Source organism: Vicugna pacos, chromosome 1, assembly GCF_048564905.1.
Source record: "Vicugna pacos chromosome 1, VicPac4, whole genome shotgun sequence".
Taxonomy (NCBI): domain Eukaryota; kingdom Metazoa; phylum Chordata; class Mammalia; order Artiodactyla; family Camelidae; genus Vicugna; species Vicugna pacos.
The window spans coordinates 5,247,029-5,261,045 of record NC_132987.1 but is presented as its reverse complement, the minus strand read 5'-3'; the positions used below and the strand labels follow the sequence as shown (position 1 = coordinate 5,261,045).

The window sequence follows — 14,017 nt, the reverse complement described above, 5'->3', positions numbered from 1 at the left end:
CCTGCCCTCGGAGTGCGCACCCTGTCCAGCCTCCTCCGGAGGGCCTCCCTCCAGACCCTGCCCAGCCGCCCGTCAGGAACGCACAGCTGTCTCAGTGGCCTCAAACCTCGCATGGCGTCTCACACTCTGTGCTGTTTTGCTCCACTGTCTCTTCTGACCAAAATGATTCATGTGGCTGCAAAATTCCTAGAGTTCCTTCCAGGCCCTGTCCAGGCACCTCGTGTCCCGTGGAGCCTTCCCTGCCACCCTCTGGAAACTTCCAGCCCTTTGAGTCGATGGCTTTGGTGCTACTTGGACTGCAGATTCCGGGGTCCCTCCTCTAACCTTCGGAAGCGGCACCCTGAGATAGGGGGCGTGTCCTGGGTTATCTGCAAATGCGTCCTTTGCGTTCCCTGGGGGAGAACTGCTTGTGTTTCGGGGCAAGGCTGTTAGAGGCACTTGACTCTAGCACAGTGTCTCCTGTGCCGGACACCGTGGCCCTCAGTGAGTGTGTAGGAGTGAATGAAGGCCGACGGGGGTTTCGTGTGCTGCGCAAGGATTTGGATGCAGCAGGCTTTCCTCAGGCCTGAAAACACACCTCGTTTCCCAGTGGCATGCACCAGCCACGTATAAAAAATAGCAAGAGTTGTTGGAGTTTTTATAAATTAGTTTAAGGGATAAATCTTTTAAAGTGGGATAGGTATGTTTTAATAAATCAGGGAATTTAGATAATTCTTTCTCATTTTTTTTTTTAATTTGAGGAGTCTCAGAATTGGTCGTGTTTGTGTTCATCAGACCCTTCCCAACACTTGGTTTCCTTTACCAGTTGTAACTTAAAGTACTTCTTAACCCAAGCTTGATCCCCAGCTTGGATTGGCCGTAGTGTGCCATGTTTTGTCTGTCTCTAATGGGACATCATGGGGTCAGCGTAGAGATAGTGGTACAAGGATGGACAATTCACTCTCAGTCTGGGTCAGCCAGTGTGCAGACGCCTACTTTGGTGCCAGAAACAGCACGGGAAAGCACGCAGGTGCTGGCTGGGCGGCTTCATCAGTTGGTCTGATCACATGGAAGTGGGGAGGGGAAAACCCTTGATAAATAAGGCAACATCTGTGCTAATTGACATGGTGAAGAGAGAGCTGTTCTTCTGGTTTACAGATGACTGGTCAGGCTGCCTAATTTTAAAGCACAACATGAAGGTGATAACCTCAGAGTCCCAAAGATGAGGACCTTTCCCCACACATGCCATTTAATGAGCCTGCCACACACAACCCCTTCTAAGAGAAGTCTTTTTTTTTTTCCCAGTTAAAATGTTCAGAAGACAGGCAATTGCCTTAACAACTACGCTTAGCATTTTACACCTTTTGAATTTTTAAAGGCTAGGAAATTCCTAAGACATACTGTATGCATGTGATTATTTATTTAAAGGAGCAGTAATGGATTTTTGCAAGTAGTAAGGCTTGTAACTATGAAAGTAAGTTTTATTCTTCCTCTGGTGACACCTGTGTGAGGTTGTCGTAGGTGAAGATTTTAATTTCTGGTATTTTTATTTCAGGATTGTAAGTTTATTCAGTCTACTTCAGAATTTATAGTACATGATCTAGTCTTCTGTCACTGTTCCTATCTTTTCTGTTCACTGCATTTATTGTTTTTTTGTAAACAACCTCTAGAAAGGCAAAGTTAGATTAAAATATCCCACCGTGTTGAAATGGCATTAGGCATAAAACATGTTTCTAAATGCACAAAGCAAGTAATAAATATTACTTACAATTATTTTAAAAATAGCTTAAAAAACTCAGGGGAGAACTGAAATATCATAGAGTATGGATATGTTCTACTATTTTCTTTTTATTTGATTTATGCTTGAAAAGCATCCTTTATTCTCTGATACTTAATATACAGCCTCTGATTTTTCAAAAGGTACAGAAGAGAGCATGCAGAACCCAGTAAAATCAATGTATATTTGGCTTTAAAAGAAGTGCTTGTGTTTATAGTAGAATAAATTGATACCCAATGATCTAAGAGTCAGTTCTGAGTAGAATAATGAAGCCACTCTGGACAGAATGGACTGAGGGGGATTGGAAAGCTACCTTACAAGCCTGTCACCCTTCTTCCCTCCACCCTGCACCCTCCTTCGTCTTGAGAAGAGGTCTTTTGGACTCTTACCAATAGACATCTAACCGTGCAAACATCTGTTAAAACTGCCTTAGAGCAGGGAAATGTTAAAGTGCTTCACAGACGTCCCAGAGGGCTTGGAAGCTCTGTTCAGAAGAAAATAGGAGGGCAGGAGATGGTCATCTAAATCCTTGCCACTCAGAGTGTGGTCCATGGACCAAATGTGTACTCATCCCCTGGGAGCCTGTCAAATACGGAATCTCAGGCTCCACCTCAGACCTACTAAGTTAGCCCTTCTCCAGGTAATTTTTGTGCATATTAAGGATTGAAAAGAATTAGTCTAAGTAAGATTAATTGAATACCAAATCGGAAATGAGGTTGTCTATAGATAGAGCCAGCTTCAAACGTATCCTAATGTGAACATGTCCTCCGTGTGGGTGATGGGTAAACAGAGTGCTTTCCACGCGTGGACTCTGCTCTTAGCACATTTTACAAGTGTTAGCTCCTTTAATCCTCAGAAGGCTGGATGAGGTCAGTGCTATAATTATCTCCCGTTTTACAGATGAAAGAACTGAGGCATAGAGAGGCATGTTTAACTCGCATCTACGAAAAGGAAAGTCACTAGTCATGACTGGACAGCAGGTAATCTCTGCCTTTTCAGGTAGAGGCAAAAGAATAGAATGGGGTAAGAAACCAAGATCTTTTTTTAACTTCCTCAATAAAAATGAGAGGCAGTTGAATAAGAGGAAATGTCTTTCTCTTAATTTTGTGAGCTTTACATGTTCTATTTTTAAAATATCACTTACAATCCGTAACCCATATGTCCCACCCACGGCAAGCATGTGATCTGAGTTAATTATTTTAACCTGACAACACCTGACTTCAAAAGGCTATTTGGATCATTTCCGCATGTAAAGCAATGACATGAATGTGGATTTAAGATATAATTGGTCAACTTGAGGGATATGCTAAAAGTCAAGCTGCAGTTTGGTGGAGAACATTTTTGCATGGAAACCTAAGTGTCTCCCTATCCTTGGCCTGGTGCCCTGCCCTCCCCTCCTCTTGTGCTGCTGCAGGGAACAGGTTGGGACCATCCCTGTGGGGACCAGCCAAGGCTGTGTGATCAGAGAGCCCAGCTGCCAGAAGCCTGGCTCCTGCCTCACCTGACCATGCTGTTTTTAGGACAGGCAATTTTTAACTTTACAGGGAGACAATAGTCTTTTTTATTTTGATAAAAAATAGATATAACTTAAAATTTACCATCTTAACCATTTTTAAGTGTACAGTACAGCGGTATCAAATTCTTTCATAATGTTGGATATCCATCTCCATAACTCTTTTTATCCTGTAAATGTGAAACTCTAGGCCCGTTAAACAATAACCTTCCACTTACCCCACCCTCCTTGCAGTAACCACCATTCTGCTGTTTGTGGTTATGATTTTGACTACTCCAAGCACTTCATGTAAATGGTACTTTATCCAAATACCACACAGTATTTGTATTTTCTTGACCAGCTTATTTCACTTAGCATAATGTCCTCAATATTCATTCATGTTGTAGCATGGGTCAGAATTTTCTTCTTTTTTAAGGCTGTATAATATTCCATTGTGTATATAGACCACATTTTGTTTATCCATCCATCCATCAGTGGATGCTTTGGTTGCTTCCACATCTTAGCTATTATGAATAATGCTCTTGTGAGCATGAGTGTATAAATATCTCTTTGAGACTCTGCTTTCAATTATTTTGGGTATATACCCAGAAGTGGAAATGCTAGATCATTCAGCAATTCCATTTTTAATTTTTGAGGAACATTCATACAGTTTTCATATCAGCCTGTACCACTTTATGTTCCTGCTAACAGTGTACAAGTGTTCCAGTTTCTCCAGATTCTGACGAGCATTTGCTATTGTCTCTTTATGGTTTTGATTTGCATCCCCTAATGGATACTGATGTTGAGCATCTTTTCATGTGCTTGTTGACCATTTGTATGTCTTCTTTGGAAAAATGTCTATTCAAATCCTTTGTCCGTTTTTTAATCAGGCTGAATGTTTTTGTTGTTACTGAGTTTTAGGAGTTCTCTGTATATCCTGCATATTAAACCTTTATCATATATACGATTTGGTAATATTTTCTCTCATTCTGTGGGCTGCCATTTTACTCTGTTGATTGTGTTTTTTGATGCACACTTTTTTTTTTAATTTTTATGAAGTCTAGTTTGTCTGTTTTTTCTTTTGTTGTCTGTACCTTTGGTGTCATATTTAAGAAATTACTGTCAAATTTAATGTCATGAAGCTTTTGCTCTGTGTTTTCTTCTAAGAGTTTTATAGCTTTAGATCCTACATTTAGATCTTTGATCCATTTTGAGTTAATTATGTAATATGTGTGTGGTGAACGATAAGGTCCAACTCAATTCTTTTGCAAATGGATATCCAATTTTCCCAGCACCATTTATTGAAAATACTGTCCTTTCCCCCAGTGAATTTCTTGGAACCCTTCCAAAAATTATTTGACCCTATATGTGACCATTTATTTCTGGTTCTTTATTCTGTTCCATTGGTCAATATCTCTGTCTTTATGCCAGTACCACACTTTTTTGACTGTAACTTTGTAATAAGTTTTAAAATCAGAAAGTATTAGTCCTCCACATTTGTTCTCCTTTAGGAGTATTTTGACTATTCAGATTCCATATGAGATTCCATATGAATTTTAGGATAAACTTTTCTATTTCTGCAAAAATGTCACTGGGATTTTGATAGAAACTACATGGAACCTGTAGGTCGTTTTGGATAGTACTGACATACTAACAATTTAAGTCTTCCAATCCATGACCATGGAATTATTTCATTTATTTCTCTTCTTTAATTTCTTTCAGCAATGTTTATGATTTTCTACATATACTATTGTATCATTTAAAAATAGAGATAATTTAATTTCTTCCTTTCCAATTTGAATTTTTTTTATATCTCTTTCTCGCCTAAATCACAAACAGAAGTTGTGAAAGTGGAACATCTTTTTTTTCTATTCCTGATCTTAGAGGAAAAGCTTTCAGTGTTTTACAAATGAGTATGATGTTCGCTGTGGTTTTGTTCATGTATGATTTTTATTATGTTGAGGTGCCTTCCTTCTGTTGCTGGTTTATTCAATGGTTTATCATGAAAGAGCATCATGAAAGTTTTAATTTTTTTAAATGCTTTCTCTGCACCAACTGAGATGATCATTTTTTTTCTCATTTTGTTAATGTGATGTTGTTCACACTTTTATATGTTGAACCATCCTTGCATTCTAGGAATAAATACCATGTAGTCATGGTGTATAGTTGTTTCAATATGCTGTTGAATTTGCTTTGTTAGTATTCTGATGAGGGTTTTTACATCACTGTTCATAAGAGAAATTGGACTATAATTTTCTTTTCTTGCAGTGTCTTTGTCTAGCTTTGGTATCAGGGTGATACTGGCCTCATAGAATGAGTTGGTCAGTGTTCCCTAATCTTCAGTTTTTTAAAAAAGTTTGTGAAGGATTGGTATTAGTTCTTCCCTTAAAGTTTGCTAGAATAGTTACATCAGATGATTTTGCTAGTGCAGTTATTGTGCAGGTGGGAAGACAGATTTCTAGTGCTTCCTACTCCATCATCTAACCCAGAGCAATATTCTTTAATGGACTTGTTTCATTCAGCCTACCGGAGGAAACTAAAGTATGAAAATTCATATAAAGTGCTGTCAAGTTTAGGTTTTAGTGCCATTCTAGGTGACAGCAAGCAGGAAGGAGCATCACCATTGCAGCATGGCAAGGGGCAGAGGGGAAGGCCTCAGTGACTGTTGTGAAAACCCCTTCCTGGGAGGACACCCCTGGTATCCCCAGGTGGCGTGCATCTTGGTGGTGGGCCAGCACTCCTCAGTACCTGAGAAACAAGGAAGCCTGCTTGAATAAGTTCTGCCACCAGCTAGCCACTACCCATATCAAAGTTTATTTGTAAAAATAAGGGGTTGAAATAAATTATCTCTAAAGGAAATGCCAGCATTGAAATTATATGATTTGCTAAACACCTTAAGTTTTAAATTCCAGTTCAAAATTTCTAAAGGCCTTTTTCCTTCACATTTAACATGTTTGTTTACACCCTGTCTGAAAATAGGAACTCTTTTATTTACTGGGGAATTTGAAACCATCTTTATTTTCTGAAGTATCTCGAAGAATCCCATTCTTTCTGGGCAACCCACGAAGAATAGCATCCTTTGATGTTCCCACTTTAAGTGCACAGAAAGAAGTCTTGCCCTGAAAGTACTACTCAGGGTTTGGCCATTGGACAAGATATTTTAATAATTTAATTTTTTGCAAGTTATTTCATTTAATTCCTCGTACTGTTTAGTGTTGTTTAGAGGACAGATTTGTGTAGACTACAGTATAGCTTAAAGTTTGATTTGGAATCAATTTTGGTGATTTAAAAATATTAAATTTCTCCTTTTTTGCCTTGGAATCACCTTTTAATTTTTTTCATGTTTCCTCTCTATTATGTTATTGATTTGATTATTACAAAAATATGATCTGATTTCATTGTAGCAAATCCAGAAAAAATAATAGAGGAAATGACCTATAATCTCACATTTTGAAGAACAACTACTATAAACAGTTTACTGACTGTCTTTCCTTTTTCCCCCAAAAACAGAATCAGAACCTTTGAACAGAATCTTTACCTACTGCTTTTCCAATCAGTATGTGATATGTTTTTATTAAATGTTTTCCTCTGAGAACGTTTGATTTCAGGTTGTGGATACTCTGTACATCAGTGTTACCACGAGTTACCCAAGTCTCCTGTCATTATAGTTTAGGATTTGTGTGGAATATGTGTGCACCTGTTGCCATCAAGAGGATGAGGAATTTCCTGGGATTTGTTTTGCATGTGTCCATAATTGCTTGGAATAAGTTTCTAGAACTATATTCATTATTTGGAGGTAATAAAATGAACATTTACTGAGTGCCAAGCCCTTCAGCTGGACTATCTGGGGTAATTCAGTCCTCCAACAATCTGCTGAGATGGGAATTATTATCATCCCCATTTTACAGATAGAAAACTGAGGCTCAGCCAGTTCTGCTCTCTGGTCGAGGTCCCAGAGACAGTCTGTGCGGATGTGAGACACAGTCATCTGGGGCTTGTGACCACAATCCAGCTGGCCCCCAGCAGGGCTGACCCCCCAGCAGGGCTGCCCTGTGTCACACGCCCAGACCACTTACTTTTATGCTCCTGAAAAGTCTTCCACGTGCTCCATGTTTTTCCGGTGGTGTCTTCCTCTGCTGACACTGTCTGCTCTGGCTGGGTTCCATCCAGACCGTGTATGTGTGTGTGTGTGTGTGTGTGTGTGTGTGTGTGTGTGTGCGTGTGGAGTTGTGCCCTTGTGTAACCCTGGCTTCCTCAGAACATCCATGGCCATCCCACTTTTTCTCTTAAGACTTTCCGTTTCTGTCACTTCCCACTTCTTGTTCACCGTCTGCTCGACAGAGACGGGACGTCTCTCCTGTCGTCTGCTGGCTACATTTGGCCTGTCCCTGCCACCTGCCCGTCAGTGTCAGATCCTTGTCTGTGTCTCTGTGATCCGAGGACCCCTGCTCAGAGGTGAAGCAGAACGTGGCCCTGGTGCCTTCCTGCTCCACTTTTCACCAAACCAGGCCGCTGGGGTTTCCATTTGTCCGTCCGGGGACAAGTACCCTGCCGCGGACCCTGGGGAATCATTATGAGGGGGCACATGTTAGGGCAGTGACCACAGCATCAGCACGTCAGAGCCCAGCCCCCCAAACATCATCTTCTGAAGTGGAAACATAGTAGGGATGAAGGTGAGCAGAGGGGGGAACCTTCCTGCCACTCTCCACACACCACCTCCATCCGTGACCAGCTTTCTGCCCGTGCCTTACACTTTTCTGACTCCACGCCTTTGTTTACTGGGTCCCTGCCTCCGAAGACATCTCATTCCTCACTTCCTCTGAGCCAGTTTCTCCTTCTTCAAGACCCATCAAAAATGCTGCCTCTTGGAGGGCAGAGTGTAGCTCGTGGTAGAGCACCTGTTTAGCATGCATGAGGCCCCGGCTTCCATCCCTGGGACCTCCATTAATTAATAAATAATGCTACCTCTTCCAGAAAGTCTGCCTTCATTCCCGCCTCTACGAATTGGAAGCTGTCTGCCCTCCTTGTGAAGGTTCTTTCCTATCTTCTGCAAAACTTAACCTCCCACCTCTCTGGGCTTCATGTATATGTATTACCTCCTAGACGTGCAGAGATCGGAATACACGTTTGTTGATTTCCCACAAGGCCTAACACAATGCGGATGAATATATTTGGTGAATAAATTAATGAAAAAATGAATAAGCAATAAACTGCAAAAGCTCGTCACGTTACTAACCAAAAAACAGCATAAGAACGTGGAAACCTTTAACAAAATTAATACATAAAATCCATGTATTATAAAACAATTTAAGCAATTGAGATGTATGCTGTTTCAGTGGAAGGATAATAACACATCAACTGTTTGGGGGTAAATGATGGTAGTAACACCACTGTTTAAAAAGCAAATCTGAAAACCATTTCTCCAGAGACAATCAAAACCAAAATTATTCCACAAACGAAACAGAACACAGGCAGTCAAGCCTGAATATTTTTGAAAGGCAAACAGTTTAGTAAGCAGTTGGGGGTTAGGACTTGGCGTTGTAAATAGTGGATTTCTCTTAAAGGAAAAGGAGAGATGGAAGTGATACATTGGAAGGGCCTGGTAATTAAGCATGAAAACATACATACACAGGGAAATGGGAACAGTGGGCCACATGACTTGGACTCTCAAAGAGCTGTCTCAGCCTTGGCCTACCCCTCCAGAGAATGTGGCGTACAGAGAAGGAGACCATGCTTCAAGCAGGAGATAATGAAAGCCCTACCTCATAGGTCTGCTGTGAGGATTAAACGAGTTGATGTGTGCAAAGCTCAGTGTCGTGCGTATTATAATTGCCGTACAAGGGTTAGATGCCAGCTGTTTTGCTCTTTCGATGGGATGACCCTCGTCCTGTGGTCCTCGCCTCCGGGGCTGCCAGGCGCTGTTGAGGTGTGGTGCACACAGAAGTCTGCACATGGCCCTGCTTCATCATCCCCCACCTGTTTCTTGCCTTGTATGTCAGTTTGCTGTCCAGAACTTAAGACAGTGCTGGGCACCCCCGCCCTAATTAATCTTCCTGGGCTAAACCCCCTTAAGGTTTTTAAACCAGAAACCAGTGTTTTCCAAGAATGACTCAGAAAACCCTGCATTTAAAATCTACTTCACTGTTTTGACCTAATTAAAAAAACATTTTAAAGAAAAAGCAGTTGCCTTTGTTGAGTACCAGCTCCGTGCCAGACACTCTCCATGTGTCACCATTTTGTCCTCCCACCAGTGCTGCCAAGTGAGGGCGAGGGTGGACCAAGAAATTAAGGAACTTGTTCAAGAGGATGCCGCTCCTAACTGGTAGAAAGAGGATCTGAACCCAGCTGTGTCTACCCCGAATTCCATCCTCTTCCATCACCATGCTCCCTCCAGCCCTAGGAGCAGACCATGGATGCAGAAGTAAATATAATAAGCATTTCTCTTCACGTCTTATTCATACATAAAAATGACACTAACTGGTTGTTTTCACAAAAACTCAAGGCGATTAGCCAAGCATTTGTTTTTGATTAGGGAGGACCAACGTAATGAAAACAAATGACTAAAGCTGTCAGTGTTTGAAACACGTTAGCTGGGAGACATATGGAGCAGGAGAAGTTGAGCTAGAAATGTGAAGGCGAGTCCCACAACTGTGGAAGCTTGTTCTTGGCTTTTTCTTTTATCTGTAATTATATAAAAGAGTGAAGAGTAAATGACAAGCCACCCTTTTGCCTCCAAGTGATTCTATTCCTATTTATAAAGTCTGAGTGGTCGTTGAAGGGTTTAGGAACGTTTTAAGATGAAGCAGACCCCAGGGAGAGAATACACTGGACTTCAAACTTCCAAACGAAAGAGGTTCTTGGGCCCTTCAACCTGTTTCAGCCAGAATGCTCATCTTATCTCGTAATTGGGCTCTTGTGCAAGCTTTCCTTTGAAAGAAAGGTTTAAATGAGTGAACTGCCATTTTCTACTGTGTTGATGCCATTTGTGTGGAGGTTTACTCAGGATTTAGGCAGGCAAGATGCTCCTCGCTTGCCACCAGAACCCTAGGCCAGGTTGCACACTTGGAAGACTGTTTTATGCTCACCTGGCAGGTGCTCTGGGCTGCTGTGCTCTTGGGTCCGCCCTGTATGCTTGTGCAGGTTGTGCACTGCACAGGTTGGGAAGTGTCAGTTGCATCACGTTTTCTTTACAGTAATGTTCCTACTAGCACAGTGAAGTGTTTTGAGGAAGAGACCCCTCTGAGCTGCATACTCCACTCCAGCCGTCCGACACCTCAGCACCCACAGCGGGCCTGTGTCCTCTAAAGGGTCTTCTCTCAAGCTCTCCTTTCCTCCCTGCCTTTAAAAAGAAAACAAACTGAATAAAATAAATCCATTTAGGTAGGAATGATGGCTGGAGATGAAAGCTCCCAAGGGCTTTTGCATCTTACAAGAAGTGATTGCTTAATCCAGGTTAAACGACATGGAGTAAACAGAGATGATGCTTTTAAGCCAGGAGGTAGGACAGGCCTAGGTCCTTGGGCCGTTCTGGGCTGTCGGCACCCCAGCTGGTAGCCAAGTGCAGGCTCTGGCTTCAGTACAGTTCTAGACTCAGCCAGTTTGTCACATGTTGAAAAGGTGACTTGTTCAGTAGAAGGGACAGGAGGTAGGACCAGGATTATCAGAGCGATTATTCTTATCTCATTATAAGACTTTCATATCTTCTGCCTCAAACTCTAGTCAGTGATATAACCCTCCTATTCCAACTACAAGCTTGTAAGCTCCTTGGGAGCAAAGTGTCTGACTTACACCTTCTCCAGAGCAAGCTGAAGTTAGCCCCAGACTGGGTGGAGGGCTACTTAAGGTTACACGACTTGTTAATGGCAGGACTGGAAATAGAACTCAGATTTCCTCATGCCATATACCAGTCCAGCGTTTTCTCCATTCCACCACTGTGTCGGGTATCTGTTGCTGCGTAACAAACCAGCCCCAAACCCCACCCCTCAGAACGACATTGTTGCTGCTCATAGGTTTGTAGGTCAGGCCTTTGAACGAGGTTTGGTTGGGCTGCCCTTCTGTTCCACAGGATGCTGACTGGGTCACCCATGGGGTGGTTTCAGGTGAGTTGGGCTGAAAGGTCCAGGGAGACGCCATTCACATGTCTAGAACCTCGTTGCTTCTCCTGTGGCCCCTCTCTCTCCACATTTCTCTGCTCCCTGTCAGTGTTCTAGCCTGAGCATCTTTACAACATGGTAGCTAGCTTCCTGTAGGGAAAGCAGAAGTTGGCAGGCCTCTTACATTAGCCCCCGGTTGGCACAGTGTGACTTCTGCTGCATTCTCTGGATCAAGGCAAGTGTTAACGCCTGCCCGGATTCAGGAGGAGGGAAACAGACACTACCTCGCGAAGAGTGGAACCACAGGCACGCTGATGGGAAGGAGTTGATGGTGGCCATCTTTGGAGACTGACCACAACCACTGATAACCAACGGATGTAGCCTTCTTTCTCTGCTTCCCGTAGGGCCCTGGTAGAACAGGGAAATTCAAGATTGTGCAGAAACAAAGGCGAAAAGGAGAAGAAAAATGCCCCAAAACACCCCATCCTTTTCCACCTTCAAGCCCAGCCAAAGAGTAGGAGGGTGGCCCACCTACCTGAGGCCCCAGTAATGCATCCTGGGCTGAGCTTCTCCTGGCTGTGTTTGTCTTTATTTGAGATCGGAGGAGAGGCTGCTGAGCCCTGTGGGATATGTGAAGTTCACGGTTTCTGCTTGTGTAATCCTACAGAGGGCGTTTCACAGTCATTTGTTTTTAGAGCTACTGCTGGGTCTGTTTTCTGCATCAAGCATTTAAATGCATATTCCAAAGGGCTCATTCTCCAGGCAGCCGTTAAAAATGATACTTTTCAGCGCTGCATATGTGTACTGCTAAAATATGGTACACCCACGAGGAACCTTTTCAACCATTAATTTCCATGCATGTGTCAGATTATCTCAATCTCTGAGAAAAAGCATATCTTGGTAGGTTTCTGTTCCCTTTTAATGACACAGGGGATTCTTATGTAAAGGGAGCAGCATCTAAGATTGGAAAAGCAATTTTATAGCCTAGCCAGCTCTGGCAACCTCCTTTCATTGTATTCCAACTAACTTGGTTTAAAATATCCTACATAATGGAGATTAGTCTCTTTCTCTGAGAAAAACTTCCTTCATCTTGTAAATTTCCTTGGGAAATTTTTTTATGTGTATTACTTTATTCCTTCAAAAACACCAAAAAACAAAAAAACGGGGAGGGTAAAGCTCAGTGGTAGAGCGCATGCTTAGCATACACAGTTCCTGGGTTCTATCCCAGTACCTCCATTAAATAAATTTATAAGTAAATAAGTAAACTTAATTACCTCCCCCCTCCAGATCAAACAAACAAAAGACCCAGACTTTATCCTTTTGTTACAGTTAGATTGCCTTTTACCACTTAGATATTTATCCCACCCAGAGTATTTTTTCCTAGAAACAATCAAAATAAATGTATAAATAAAAAAAACAAAATCCTCTATTAAGAGAGGAAATGTAAGAGCAGCTAATTATGGGCTGTGGGGACAAAACTCTTCCCAGTGCTTTGGGAAATCTTACATTTTTAGAGATTATCATTGTCTCAAAAATGATGAGATTTGTCTCACACAGATGGAGGATCTTTCGTTTGTCAATTGCTTGTGAGAAAATGTAATAGTTTTGCACCAGATGTCCAGGGAGTAGGGTCCAGTGAACCCATTTACTCTCGCAACTTATGTGACTCAGTAGTTGTTGAAGATATTTTATGTGCTTTTTTTAATACAAGGCTGTATGGGTAAACAGTTATACACGGCACAAAGCTGGCGTTCAGTGCAGAAAGGTCCAGATTTTTTTTAAGCCTCCACCCTCCCCTTTCTCTATGCTGTTGGCGGCGGCGGTCATGGGCTTGCTCTTGTTTGTTGCTTTCTTTTGTTTTGTCCAGGACTAGAAAGACATTGTGGCTTAAAATAGTCCAGTATCGTCTGGAGAACTTTGGGGATTGTCCTTGATTTTTTTTTCCCTCCATTTTCTTATCTGTGCCCCCTTCATTTTAGGAAGAAGAATTAGAAGCCCAGATTTCCTTCCTGCAAGGACAGCTGAATGACCTGGACGCCATGTGCAAATACTGTGCGAAGGTGATGGACACTCATCTCGGTGAGTGACGTACTTGGCCGTGCAGATGACGACAGTCACAGCAGTAACAGCCACCAGGGCCTGTGCTGAGCTTTCTTTATGTGAATTATGTCATGTAGCCCTCACAGCCGGGCTCCAGTAGATGCATGGTTCTGTCCACAAAGATTAATAAAACTGTCCAAAATTGTGACACTAGTAAGTGGAGTAGAAATTCAAAATCAGTCTGACTATAGATTTCAACTCTTTCTTTAATTGAAGTATATTTGATTTACAGTGTTGTGTTTGTGGTGTACAGCACAGTGGTTCAGTTATACATATATATTCTTTTTCATATTCTTTTTAATTTTAGGTTATTACAAGATACTGAATATAGTTCCCTGTGCTCTACAGTAGGACCTTGTTGTTTATCTATTTTATAAATAGTAGTGTGTATCTGCTGATCCCAGACTCCTAATTTATCCCTCCAGTCCCCTTCCCCTGGATTTCAGGTCGTAACTGCTGCACTGCCCTTTGTGTACATCTATCTGCTGCAAAGCAAAATGAAACGTCAAGCTTACAAGATCAGATAATCAGCTCTACTGTGTGCTAGCCTGTCAATAGTCCCTAATGTGATTATTA

General features: G+C 42.0%; 1 protein-coding gene across 2 annotated transcripts in view; it reads left to right on the top strand.

Moving 5' to 3' along the window:
- TBC1D5 (TBC1 domain family member 5) overlaps window positions 1-14,017 on the top strand; it is a 497,763-nt gene that overhangs the window by 460,291 nt on the left and 23,455 nt on the right. For both annotated transcript variants that reach the window (XM_072946459.1, XM_072946400.1), the window contains one exon: window positions 13,321-13,420. In XM_072946459.1, coding sequence (XP_072802560.1) covers window positions 13,321-13,420 — 100 coding nt within the window. The remainder of the gene's footprint in view (window positions 1-13,320; window positions 13,421-14,017) is intronic.